Source organism: Euleptes europaea, chromosome 1 (genome assembly GCF_029931775.1).
Source record: "Euleptes europaea isolate rEulEur1 chromosome 1, rEulEur1.hap1, whole genome shotgun sequence".
NCBI classification, from domain to species: domain Eukaryota; kingdom Metazoa; phylum Chordata; class Lepidosauria; order Squamata; family Sphaerodactylidae; genus Euleptes; species Euleptes europaea.
The window spans coordinates 128,256,661-128,270,985 of NC_079312.1; the positions used below are offsets into that span (position 1 = coordinate 128,256,661).

General features: G+C 40.9%; 1 protein-coding gene across 1 annotated transcript in view; it reads left to right on the forward strand.

The window, feature by feature from the left end:
* Positions 1-13,544, forward strand: part of GRB2 (growth factor receptor bound protein 2) — a 58,274-nt gene extending 44,730 nt beyond the window's left edge. The window contains exons 2-5 of the mRNA XM_056857652.1: positions 1,331-1,428; positions 6,720-6,842; positions 7,988-8,156; positions 12,995-13,544. Of these exons, the coding sequence (XP_056713630.1) occupies positions 1,331-1,428; positions 6,720-6,842; positions 7,988-8,156; positions 12,995-13,180 (576 nt within the window). The 3' untranslated portion in view covers positions 13,181-13,544. The remainder of the gene's footprint in view (positions 1-1,330; positions 1,429-6,719; positions 6,843-7,987; positions 8,157-12,994) is intronic.
* The last annotated feature ends 781 nt before the right edge of the window (positions 13,545-14,325 follow it).

Genomic DNA, 14,325 nt, shown 5'->3' on the forward strand with positions numbered 1-14,325 from the left:
GGGATTGTAGTCCACTGCAGTTATTATTGTAGGCACCACCTGCTTTTTCTGCATTTGTCTTTACCTTGTCATCTACAGTATGTATTGTTTATAATGTACTTTGCCTTAGATAGTTTGTTGATTGCATAATTCTGTCATGGTAGTGCTGTTGCATTATTCATTGGTTGTGTTTTCCCCAGAGCGGCAAACATCAGAACATTAAAATGGCATTTAAAATAATATATAAAACAATTCAATAAAAACATGTAAACAAACACACAACATGAATCTTTTGATGTAGGTTTGCTTATTTGGAAAAGGAATTCCTTATGGGGAAGGGGCACAAATGTATGTGAGCTCTTAATTTCCCATGGGGAGGGCTGGAGGGACAGGGGAGATGAGCACGTTCCCACTCATTGAAACAAAAAAGCATCAATTGTGGTAGCAGTTTAAAGGCTTCTAGAATATAGGTTGAGAGCCAGTGTGGCATAGTGGTTAAGAGCGGCGGACTCTAATCTGGAGAACCAGGTTTGATTCCCCACTCCTCCACATGAGCAGCGGACTCTAATCTGGAGAACTGGGTTTGTTTCCCCACATGAAGCCTGCTGGGTGACCTTGGGCCAGTCACAGTTCTCTCAGAACTCTCTCAGCCCCACCTACCTCATAAGGTGTCTGTTGTAGGGAGGGGAAGGGAAGGCGATTGTAAGCCGCCTTGAGACTCCTTAGAGGTAGAGAAAAACGTGGTATAAAAACCAATTCTTTTTATTTCAGCACAATGACTAATTATTTTTTCTCTTGACTTGATTCTGTTTAATCCCACCCATTCTCCAAGGGGTTCAGGGGTACATGGCCTATCCTCCAATTGTTATCCTCCTAGCAACCCTTGAGGAATGTTAGGCTGAAACAGCGGCACCCAATCACCTTCATAGCAGAGCGGGGATTTGAACTCAGCTGCCCCGGGTACTAGTCTGACATTCTTAACTACTATACCACACCTGCTTTCTTAAAAGCTACAAAATGGAGCCTAGCATTTATGTGAGTGATGTATTGGTCTCTTTATTCTCTAAGAATATAGAAGATATGCTCTCTTACACCTAAGTTTCATAGTGAAGCGTCAGATCTACTTTAGACAAAGTTCAGTTGGAGACCTTTGTTGAAAGATTAAATATAGAATTGCCAAATTGTACTTTTTAAATAATTTAGTAGGATAATCTTAGACTAGCACATTTTGGTTGTCGGAGCAGGATGGGACAGAACTTGGAAACCACTATTTTTTAGCAAAGCATGTTTTAAAAAACTGTATCAAGGATATGTTATTCAGAAATATAACCTCCCCCTCCTACTCTCCCAGGTTTTGAATGAAGAATGTGATCAAAATTGGTACAAGGCAGAACTCAATGGCAAAGATGGCTTTATTCCCAAAAACTATATTGAAATGAAACCACATCCGTAAGTATACCATTGTGACTTTTGTGTTTCTGGTAAACATTATGTTTGTTGTAGTGGAAGGGATACTAGAGCTTTCCCCCTTTTGTTGAAAAGCAAAATTACAAACCTTGAAAGAAGTAAACAAATCCCTACTGAGGAGGATGTCAGAAGTGAGATGGGAAAAAATGTTTTCTTAATAGTAGGTATCTGAAGATGAAGTTAACCAAAATGTAGTGCAGTAACCACTGTTTTATAAATAACCATGAAACTACACAGGTTCTTAGTGGGAAATTCTGCTTGGTATAAAAAACTGGTGTTCATTTCAGCCATAGTAAATTACTTTGAAGTCCTGTTTATGTCAGCACAAGATACCAGGTACGTGCCTTCTGAACTGTACACCTCAAAAATGTGTCTCTATGGATATGAGAGTATAGTCTTGTATAGCATCATTCAAACATACAGTAACTATGTTTTTGGTGTCAGAGATGCCATCGAGCTAAATTAAGGTAGAGCAATGCTAATAGAAATGCCAGTTGTTGGTATTAGCTACAAAGAAATTGTTCATGTGTTCTCTGTCAGTGCATTCAGTGTAAGCCTTGCAGAATCAGCAGTAATGCCCAGATTTTTGTTGCTGTAGTTCTGATTAGACTTGCTTCACCCAGCACAGTGTTTTTGGTGTTGCTGTGGCAATTGTTCCAGCTTTAACTATTCAAAAAGAAACCTGTGAGAATGCTCCACACACCTGGAATAGGATCGCTAACCTACAAAAGGAGTTGAGTCTTTTTTTTCTTTTCACTGATTTTGGGCTGAATCAATATGGTCTATCTCAATATTAAACATATTTGGGTTAAGTTTATTGTATCTTTAATCTTGGGTTCTAGCAAATGATGCAGGTGTCAGTAAGAAATGGGTATAAATTAATTGAAACAATGCATAGAAATCACAGCATTGTTTAAAAAACTACTCACTTGTACCTTTTTACTTGTTGTCTTCTTCATGAACAGAGACGATAGAAAAACAGCTTGCCTAGATCTGCTTGTTAGTACTAAACCCCAAGGTCTTTGGCAATTCCACTATTTGTGGTGCGTTGTTGAAATGTGGTACTTTATCAATATAAGTGGCTGGCCTGTGACTCAGTCCTGTGTACATCATCTGTGTACAAACTGCTTTACAGAGTAATGTAAGCAAAAGAGAGATCCCTCTGAGCTTACAACCCAATTGACTGTGGGGGAGGGGGGAATAGGGCGAGAGACAGGCAAGGTTAACAGGAAGAATATGTGCAAGCGTGGTTAGGAGCCAGCATGGTATAGTGGTTAAGAGCAGTGGTTTAGAGTGGTGGACTCTAATCTGAAGAACCGGGTTTGATTCCCCACTCCTCCACAAGAGCAGCGGAGGCTAATCTGGTGAACTGGGTTGGTTTCCCCACTCCTGCTCATGAAGCCAGCTGGGTGACCTTGGGATAGTCACAGCTCTTAGAGCTCTCTCAGCCCCACCTACCTCACAGGGTGTCTGTTGTGGGGAGGGGAAGGGAAAGTGATTGTAAGACCGTTTGATTCTTCCTTAAGTGGTAGAGAAAGTCAGCATATAAAAACCAACTCTTCTTCTTACACTGGGATGGCTCCGACTCCTGTCCTGCCACTCCACTGAAGAAACCTTGAAGCCTTCCACCAGTAGACTCAGCAAATGTCTCCAGGTGCCAATAAGTTTTTTGGGCATTTGCTAAGAAGCCTTCCCTCTAATTGACTCAGAACAATTGCACTGTTAAGTCCACTCCACTCTTGTTTAGCTGAATTCAAACACTATTTCATTTGTAATGCCAAAGTCCTCCAGCTTCGTAATCTTCCACACCAGATCTTGGAGTGCCTCCATTTATAAGGGAAAGAATGGCTTTAAGGCATCACAAATGGGCCTAGTTAAAGCAGCTGAACACATCACAACCTCAGCCTCTCTTTTCATTTAATGCAGGGGTATAATTTTTGGCTTCCAAACTCTTTGCGTTGCCCAACAGTAAAGGAGTGTGCTGTGGTTTTGAATTGGCTGACTCCAGTAATAAGGAAGCATGCCTAAATTACATACCACTGACATGCTTCACATGCTGATTGTAAAACAAGTCAGGGTCTGCATAACATGGCTCCATAGCGACTGGCCAGATATTCCAGGGTACCATGGTGATAATTGGCTGAAAACTGTGGTTGTAGATCTTGCTGAGCCAGGAACTTAGGCCAACGTCTATATGGAGATGGAGCAACAGTATCTCCATAGGATTCTGGCTGAGAATCCCTCAGCTATATGTGCACCAGGGTTTTTTATTCACTTTCACAAACTTTAGCTTCTAGCATGATCATCTTGAAAAAGCCACTGTTTTGCCTGTTTTTAAGTAAGTGTAAAAAAAAAAGGGATTTGTCTAAGCCTGGTATGCTGGCAGCCAAGATGGATTTGATTTAAATCATGATTTAAATCAAATCCATCTTGGCTGCCAGCATACCAGGCTTAGACAAATCTAGACAGTAAGACTAGATTTAAATCATGGTTTTCTACACTCTTTTACAGCCTACTGCCATTATAGGTTTTCTGTTCCAGGGAAAGAATAATATGATAAACCTCAGGCTATACACACAGAGATCTCAAGACTTGTGGAATATTCTACTCCAAAAGTTTCACTGTCATTTTTACTGCTTGCCCCTCCCTCCTCAAACTTCGCTCCTTGTGCAGATCTATTCCACTCCAAACAATCTTCAGTTCATTGAATTTCTTGAAATTTAGCAATTAAGGGGTTGATTCTGTAAACATAAATTTGCAAAGGAACAATAGGATTATGGTCTTTTTCTCAACTTTGTATGTTTATTTTATAACATTCTTGCTGTGAAGAAGAGGTATGTTATCTCTGCAGACACAAATTCATAGTTTTGAGAACTGCAAAACCAAGCATCTGTGACAATATCTTCTAGACAGAAAAACTGCCTGAAATAATCTTACAGAAATCTTTGGAAAAGCATGACTTTGTGAATGGATTAATGGAATTCATTTACCAACAAATTTAAACATTGCATGAATATACAGCCTCATGCTACATAATTAAAAACTAATCCTTATTTTATTATGAATAACCCTTGGACTAAATAATTTATCTTAAGTAGAAAACTATATTTAAATACATTTTTTCCTCAAAAGGCATTTTTTTTATTTTTATTTTTTGATTATTATTTTTTAATGATTTTTATCCACTCTGCTGGCAGCTGCTTCCCTGGAATACTAAGGCATTTTAAAATGCATTTACAGAACTCCTCAACACACAGGCTCGCAACCAGTGGATGACATCACTCTTGAGTAGTCCGAACAGTTCATATATTTTGAAAGGAAGCTTTATTTTTGAAAGATTAAACCATTTTATGCAGCAGATATAAAAACCAGTTGGCTTCGTGGCAGTTCCTACACTCTCTGGCAGTGAAAGTGAAATGGGAGGTTGAACACATGCAGCGCTTTTTTGTAAGGCAGTGTGCCTCTCATTGTGTCCAGTAAGAGCCAGCCGTTTTAAAAACGCCTACAGAGTATACATATATATATAGTGATGAACTTCCATATTCAGTGCTGGTAACTCTTCAAAGGGAAGGAGATAAACCTTTAAGATGGATTTGTGCGACCTCCCTTCCATGAAAATGGGTCAGTTCCCACTATATGTCAGTGTAAGGCACTGATGTTGAACACATGAAGCTGCCTTATACTGAGTCAGACCCTTGGTCCATCAAAGTCAGCACTGTGTACTCAGACCGGCAGTGGCTTTCCAGGGTCTCAGGCAGAAGTCTTTCACATCACATACTTGCCTAGTCCCTTTAACTGGAGATGCCGGGGATCGAACTCGGGACCTTCTGCATGCCAAGCAGATGCTCTACAAACTGAGCCACAGCCCCTTCTCCTAATATTGTGGATTGTTTCCACATTCTCCTTCCAAACTCAGGAAAGTTGATTCCCAAGGACCTGTATGGATTAGTAGCCTCGCAGGCCGGGAGGTTGCAATGGGAAGGGGATGAAACCGGCCTTTCTGCCACTTCTGCTAGGTGCACTGCACTGATGGAAAAGGAGGTAGTGAGCAAGATCACCCTTCCCCCTGCTCAGCCTCCTCCCAGCTTGCATTGCTGTTAATCCGCAAGGATCCTGCAGCCCTGGGAATGAATTTTCCTGGGTGGGAGAGGGGGAACACTGGAAAGATTCATAGAATCATTGAGTTGGAAGGGGCCATGCAGGCCAACCCCCTGCTTAATGCAGGATCAGCCTAGAGCATCCCTGATAAGTGCTTGCCCAGCCTCTGCTTAAAGACTACCAGTGAGAGGGAGCTCACCACCTCCCTAGGTAACTGATTCCACTGTTGAACAACTCTTACTGTAAAAAACAGTTTCCTAATATCCAGCCGGTACCTTTCCGCCCGCTATTTAAACCTATTTTGCGAGTTCTATCCTCTGCTGCCACCAGGAACAGCTCCCTGCCCTCCTCTAAGTGGCAGCCCTTCAAATACTTAAAGAGAGCAATCACTTCCCCCTCAGCCTTCTCTTCTCCAGACTAAACATTCCCAACTCCCTCAACCTTTCCTCATAGGGCTTGGTCTCCAGGCCACTGTTCATCCTCGTATCTCTCCTCGGCACCCGCTCCATTCTGTCCACATCCTTTTTGAAGTGAGGCCTCCAGAACTGCACACAATACTCTAGGTGCGGCCTCAGCAATGCAGTGTACAATTCATAACCCTTGCATCTGTGGGTTGACCCAAGCCAGTGGATTGCCAGTTACTAAAATTGATAAGGCTTGAAAAATCATCTTAGTGGGACTTAAGAGACTAACAATTTATTCCAGCCTAGATTTTTGAGAATCAGAGCTCACTTCCTCAGATGTATCCATAAGGACAGCTTGTTTTATTAGCAAGGCTTTAAATTACACGTTTACCCGTGATTTCATTGGCTCTGAAAACTTATCGCCATCCTGTGAACTTATCCAGTGCCCCCCTCAATTTCATAGGTCATTCATCTTATGTTCAGCAGTATAATCATTAAAAGATAATTAATCTGATTCCATTAGGCAAATTGACCACATCTCCTTTCCTCCCAAGTCAGTGTTTTTCTGGCTTGGTTGCAAATTTTTATAAAAGTGCTTACCATCAGGAATTATAAGTTAACTACTGTGGATTTCAGCAAAGATTTGAAGAGGAGTCTCAGAACAGTTCAGTTGATTATATCTGGTGAAATTGTTTTCCAGCAGTGCAAATATCCATATTTGCCTCTTCCATGGTGTTTGAATTGAGCTTAATTTTCAACATTTCTGCACAGGTGGTTTTTTGGGAAGATTCCCCGAGCAAAGGCAGAGGAGATGTTGGGCAAACAGAGACACGACGGTGCCTTCCTCATCCGGGAGAGTGAGAGCGCTCCTGGGGACTTCTCCCTTTCTGTCAAGTGAGTACTGCACATGTAGTAGGTTGATGTGCATTCTGCACCCAATCCCAGTGAATTTAAGTACATTTGAATTGCTTCCCTAAGTGGTATAATTTTTGCCCCAAAACCTGGAGCTTTTTTCTGGCTGCAGTAGCTGGAATTTGGGGGGCAGATTTTAGCTGTGGTGGAAGAAAGTAGGACATCTTACATGATTATCACGCAGCGATATGGGATGCTTACTCATTGGCCTGAATCCTCTTTCTCCTTTTTTCCCTAGCTACTGAATGTTTTCCTTCTAGAAGCTCTAGCTTTTTAGCTTTCTGCTTTCACTGCTTGGACTTGGTGAGGTTGAAAATGCCTTTCAAAACTACAGTCCTTATTTACTCATCCTTTCTGGGAAAATTGGCATCTTGATCACAGTATTCTACATTTTTAATCACTTAACACGAGCAAAAGGTTGATTCTGATATGTTAACTTTAAAAAAAAAAAATTTCCTAAGTGCCCCTCTGGTTTAAAGCATTCTTATTTTTGGCTTAGTCACATGAAGCCCTTATCTTAGAAGTAGCCTGCAGCAATTGATACGTTGGCAAAAAAAGGTGCAGTGGCCACAGAGGTCCATTCAAAAAGTGTGGTTACAAATTTGGCAGTATACAAACAGATAAAATTGATATTCTCTTCCATGCAATCTCACATAGACTCTCAAATATTATTATCTAAGTGTAGGAGGGCTTTAGTGTTTTGTTTTTAGCTGCAAGTAGTCCTTCAGAAAGGCTATTTTGTTCTCAAGCTCCCCAAAAGAGTTCACTGTTACACAGTAATAGGTAAATCTTTGGTAGAAACTATAGTGCTGGGAGTTGGGAGTAACGAGAAACAAGATCCTCATTTCAGACCGCTTATGTCTTTACCACAAAACCAGTCATGCATTTGTGAGTATTGAGCACCACTGACACATACTGACTTCTGGTAGCACAGTACTGCCCCCTGCTGTTCAAGAATCCATTAAATTCACACTTGCATGCCTCTGTCTCAGGTAATATTAGCCAGGTATAATGTACAGCCTGACATATGTTTGTAACAACACAAGACCACACCTGTTGTGCATCTGACCTTAAAAGCTGGAGTTGATGCTAAGTTTGGGTATGTCCTTCCCTTTCCCTCTTCTTAGATTTGGCAACGATGTGCAACACTTCAAGGTGCTTCGAGACGGGGCTGGCAAGTATTTCCTCTGGGTGGTAAAGTTCAATTCTCTGAATGAGTTAGTAGACTATCACAGATCAACCTCTGTCTCCAGGAATCAGCAGATATTCCTCCGGGACATTGAGCAGGTGCCTCAGGTAAGGGAGAACAAGTAACTGCATTCATATCTGGCCTTTCTTCTATTGTGAAATCTAAGGCTTTCCTAGTAAGGGAAGAAGCTAAACTCAGATGTTCTGTATTTGTCAATAATAATTATATATGCATCTGTTTTTGAGCTATTTCATTTAGGATGTTAGGTTTTACACTAACTTTCTGTTTGGATTAAGAGTGCACTTTGTTAGGAAACTCATATTCTAGTATACATAGCACCACTCAAAAGTTCTGGTGATTCCTCTTGCTGGTTTCAAGGAGCTTCAAGTAAAATGCATAAACCAAGTTATTCAGACCTGCATGTTTCTAGTCTGGCAGTGCTATATTAAATTCTAATGGGCCTGAAACCTCAGATTCTAGATGGGTAAAGATTGAACTTGTCACTCATTGGTTCTTGTAGGTTATCCGGGCTGTGTAACCGTGGTCTTGGAATTTTCTTTCCTGACGTTTCGCCAGCAACTGTGGCAGGCATCTTCAGAGTAGTAACACTGAAGGACAGTGTCTCTCAGTGTCAAGGGTGTAGAAAGAGTAATATATAGTCAGAAAGGGGTTGGGTTTGAGCTGAGTATTGTCCTGCAAAAGTATTGTCCTGTAAGTATCAAGATAATGTGCTAATGAGGGTATGGTATGTTAATATGGAACCATTGTATCCTGAAGTGATCTGTTAATGTGTGTAATCCAAAACTAATCTGTATGGCTATTGTTGAATGTTGTCTTTGTCTGGAGGTGTTTCAGGGCAGGAAGCCAAGCCTTATTCATTCTTAAACTCTCCTCTTTTCTGTTAAAGTTGTGCTGATGTTTGTGAATTTCAATGGCTTCTTTGTGCAATCTGACAAAATAGTTGGTAGAATTGTCCAGTCTTTCAGTGTCTTGGAATAAGACCCTGTGTCCTGTTTGTGTCAGTCCATGTTCAGCCACTGCTGATTTCTCAGGTTGGCCAAGTCTGCAGTATCTTTCATGTTCTTTTATCCTTGTTTGTATGCTGCGTTTTGTGGTCCCGATGTAAACTTCTCCACAGCTGCAAGGTATACGATATACTCCTGCAGAGGTGAGGGGGTCTCTTTTGTCTTTTGCTGATCGTAGCATTTGTTGTATTTTCTTGGTGGGTTTAAACACTGTTTGTAGGTTATGTTTTTTCAAAAGTTTCTCCATCCTATCAGTGACTCCTTTAATAAATGGCAAGAATACCTTTCCTATGGGAGACTGTTTTTCTTGAGTTTTCTGATTTTTGTTTGGTTCAATGGCCCTTCTGATTTCATTCTTGGAGTAGCCGTTTGCTAGCAGTGCGTGATTTAGATGGTTAGTTTCTTCCTTGAGAAACTGTGGTTCACAGATCCGTCTTGCACGGTCCATTAATGTTTTGATTATTCCTCTTTTCTGTCGGGGGTGGTGGTTGGAGTTTTTGTGTAAGTAGCGATCTGTGTGAGTTGGTTTCCGGTAGACCTTGTGACCTAACTGAAGGTTTGATTTACGGATGACAAGGGTATCAAGAAATGGGAGTTTACCCTCAATTTCCTTTTCCATGGTAAACTGAATGTTTGGATGGATATTATTAAGATGGTTTAGAAAGTCCATTAATTTTTCTTCACCATGGCTCCAAATGGTAAATGTATCATCTACGAACCTGAACCAGACTGTAGGTTTGTAAGGTGCTGATTCTAATGCTGTCTTTTCAAAATATTCCATGTAAAAGTTTGCTATTACTGGACTGAGTGGACTTCCCATAGCTACTCCATCAATCTGTTCATAAAATTCTTGATCCCATAGGAAATAACTTGTTGTCAAACAATGGTGAAATAAGGCTGTTATATCTTCTGGAAAAATCTGGTTAATCAATGAGATTGTGTCTTTAACTGGAACCTTGGTAAAGAGGGATACAACATCAAAACTGATTAATATATCCTTTGGATTGAGTCTTAACGGACTGATTTTGTTGATGAAGTGAGTTGAATCTTTGATGTAAGAAGTGGTTTTTCCAATGTGGTCCTGTAGGAGGGTGGTCAAATATTTAGCTAATTCGTATGTTGGGGAACCAATGGCACTCACGATGGGTCGGAGTGGAACGGAATCCTTATGAATTTTAGGTAGTCCATATAATCGTGGTGGTTGTGCTTCAGTCTTGCATAGTTTTCTGTGTGTGTCGGGATGAAGAGTGGAATTCTTGATCAGAATGCTAGTTTTCCTGGTAATTTTGCAAGTTGGATCTCGTTTTAGTTTTTTGTATGTGGCAGGGTCCAGAAGTTCCTCAATCTTCTTTTTGTATTCTTCTGTTTTCATGATCACTGTGGCATTGCCTTTGTCAGCTGGTAGAATAATGATTTCTGGATCTGCATTGAGGGTCTTGATGGCGTTTCTCTCCTTGCGTGTTATATTGCTGGTAGGGGGCTTTGCTTTTCGTAGAATTCTTGCTGTCTCTCCTCTTATTTCCTCAGCATCTTCTTCAGGTAGATTACGAATGGCAGATTCTACATTTGCAATGATGTCTTCCACTGGAATTTGGGTGGGAGTGACTGCAAAGTTTCCTCCCTTAGCTAAGATGGAAGTTTCTTCAGGTGAGAGTTGTCGGTCTGTCAGATTGAAGATAATCCGTTTGTTGTCAAGTTTTGGACTGTTCTGTCTTCTTTCCTGTAATTTGTTAAACTTTTGCTTCTGTCTGGAAGTATGGCTGGTTAACCCCTGTTCCATTTTTCTGTAGTTATTTCCTATGGGATCAAGAATTTTATGAACAGATTGATGGAGTAGCTATGGGAAGTCCACTCAGTCCAGTAATAGCAAACTTTTACATGGAATATTTTGAAAAGACAGCATTAGAATCAGCACCTTACAAACCTACAGTCTGGTTCAGGTTCGTAGATGATACATTTACCATTTGGAGCCATGGTGAAGAAAAATTAATGGACTTTCTAAACCATCTTAATAATATCCATCCAAACATTCAGTTTACCATGGAAAAGGAAATTGAGGGTAAACTCCCATTTCTTGATACCCTTGTCATCCGTAAATCAAACCTTCAGTTAGGTCACAAGGTCTACCGGAAACCAACTCACACAGATCGCTACTTACACAAAAACTCCAACCACCACCCCCGACAGAAAAGAGGAATAATCAAAACATTAATGGACCGTGCAAGACGGATCTGTGAACCACAGTTTCTCAAGGAAGAAACTAACCATCTAAATCACGCACTGCTAGCAAACGGCTACTCCAAGAATGAAATCAGAAGGGCCATTGAACCAAACAAAAATCAGAAAACTCAAGAAAAACAGTCTCCCATAGGAAAGGTATTCTTGCCATTTATTAAAGGAGTCACTGATAGGATGGAGAAACTTTTGAAAAAACATAACCTACAAACAGTGTTTAAACCCACCAAGAAAATACAACAAATGCTACGATCAGCAAAAGACAAAAGAGACCCCCTCACCTCTGCAGGAGTATATCGTATACCTTGCAGCTGTGGAGAAGTTTACATCGGGACCACAAAACGCAGCATACAAACAAGGATAAAAGAACATGAAAGATACTGCAGACTTGGCCAACCTGAGAAATCAGCAGTGGCTGAACATGGACTGACACAAACAGGACACAGGGTCTTATTCCAAGACACTGAAAGACTGGACAATTCTACCAACTATTTTGTCAGATTGCACAGAGAAGCCATTGAAATTCACAAACATCAGCACAACTTTAACAGAAAAGAGGAGAGTTTAAGAATGAATAAGGCTTGGCTTCCTGCCCTGAAACACCTCCAGACAAAGACAACATTCAACAATAGCCATACAGATTAGTTTTGGATTACACACATTAACAGATCACTTCAGGATACAATGGTTCCATATTAACATACCATACCCTCATTAGCACATTATCTTGATACTTACAGGACAATACTTTTGCAGGACAATACTCAGCTCAAACCCAACCCCTTTCTGACTATATATTACTCTTTCTACACCCTTGACACTGAGAGACACTGTCCTTCAGTGTTACTACTCTGAAGATGCCTGCCACAGTTGCTGGCGAAACGTCAGGAAAGAAAATTCCAAGACCACGGTTACACAGCCCGGATAACCTACAAGAACCAATGAACTCTGACCGTGAAAGCCTTCGACAATATTTTGTCACTCATTAATTTGTCATTTCTGTAGAAGGGATAGGTGCTGTTATGAACCAAGAGAACAAAGACTAGCATTGGAATTTAGGTTTTTTGTTTGTTGTATCCTTTTTTGAATCACCGCAGAGGTGGAACATGTTGCCGGCTTGAGGGATCAAATAGAGAGTGATTAAATAATGGATCAGGAAATCGGAACAGAGTGTTAAAGTTGGAGCTAGCAAGTAATAGTTATTACAGCTGACATGTAAGTTGCAGTGATGTGAAGCAAAATAATACAAAGCTCCTCCTTTTTTAAATTAAGACAGTAAGCATCAGGAGAAGAAGAGCAAGGTAGATGTAGATAACAAAGATGCCAAGGACTGGCTCTCGCACCATCAATAGAACTGGCTTTCGCACCATCGTATCTATTTGAGTTTACACAAGTCCGCAATATGCCATAAAATGTCTGCTCCCTATGGAGATATTAATGGATGAAACTGGTACATTTTGAGTATCCTTCGTGTGAAAAGCAATTCATTTATGCACGTCTTGTCAGAAGCTAAGCAAGCATTTACTACTCATTACCGGACACTGAACAAAGGTTTATTTTATGTTTGAACATGTCATCCTGAGCCTAGTATGCAAAAAAAAAAAAGAGAGAGAGAGAGAAGAGAAGAGAAAAAAAGGTGAAATGTCAACAGCATGAATATCTCCTATCTTTTGTTTTCCTTGCAGCAACCCACATATGTCCAGGCTCTTTTTGATTTTGACCCTCAAGAGGAAGGTGAGCTGGGCTTCCGCCGTGGAGACTTTATCCAGGTCCTTGACAATTCTGACCCCAACTGGTGGAAGGGAGCCTGCCATGGACAAACAGGCATGTTTCCACGCAACTACGTGACCCCGGTGAACCAGAACATCTAGAGCAGATTATTAAAGATTATTTAAGGAACGAGAGAAACAATAAAGCACCCATTCAGAGTCTAACTGCAACCAGTGATCTCCAGTCGTCAGGCCATAAAATCTGAGTCACCTCTCTGGCACCAGGGGGGGAACACTTTTTTTTACTCAGTATGGAACTTTGTGGGGAGGGGGCAAGAGAAGGGTCCAATGTATGCGCCAAAACTTACCTTTTAAATTAAATAGATATTAACAGGTTTCTTCGTTGCTCCTGGATTGGCCCCTTTTGTTCACTCTTCCTTTCTCTCCCAACACTGACACACCAGTTCATCAGTGCATGAAGTTTTAACGCTATATGAAGTCTGTTCTGTGCCATTCAAGGAAGAGGGAGAAAACTCTGCTGGTGTTCGCTGTTTCTGTAAACAGTCTTCATGAAGGGACTAAGGGGAACAAATCCACAACCTAGTCTTTTAATGACAAAACATGCACTCAAACACACACACACACACACAGATCCCATTCCGCTTTTGCCTCTAATCGCCAGTGTTTTGCCTGGAAAACATAGATCCTCCATTTTCTTCTCCCTCTGGAATTGCAGCAGCCTTAGAGCAGAGGGAAGGGCTGATGCATTTTCTTCCCCCACGGGCTGCAGGGCTGTTCTGAGAAGTTCTAAACTGCAGCCAGATCATGTTCTCATCAGTGACCGCTATTTTCCCCCCATGTGTGTGGTTGAGCACATTCTTGAATTATTTTTTTCCATTAGTGCCTTTTCCTTAAGTTAAAAGGACAGTCCAGAGCTTTTCATATCTCCTCCCCCTCCCCTGCTTCTGTGTAAATATTTTAGGGGTTTAATGGCTAGGAGGTAGTTCTATTAAATATAAAGACCTCCATAGACCAGATGCAACGTTTAAAGCTTGTATAGGCATCTGATATTCTTTAATACCAGGTGGGAAAAGGCGTTAAGTGTTCTCTAAAAGGCATGGTTAGGACCTGTAGCCAGGAACCTTTTGCAAGAAAAGCTAGAAGATTATAACTTTATGAAAATTGGGGTATATTGTATGAAGCTACATTAGGATGGAGAGTGAATATTCTGGAATGTCCTGTGAAATATGTATTTTCCCAAATACTGCAGGGAAGCCTCAAGAAATTGTGCTTAATCACATCTAGTG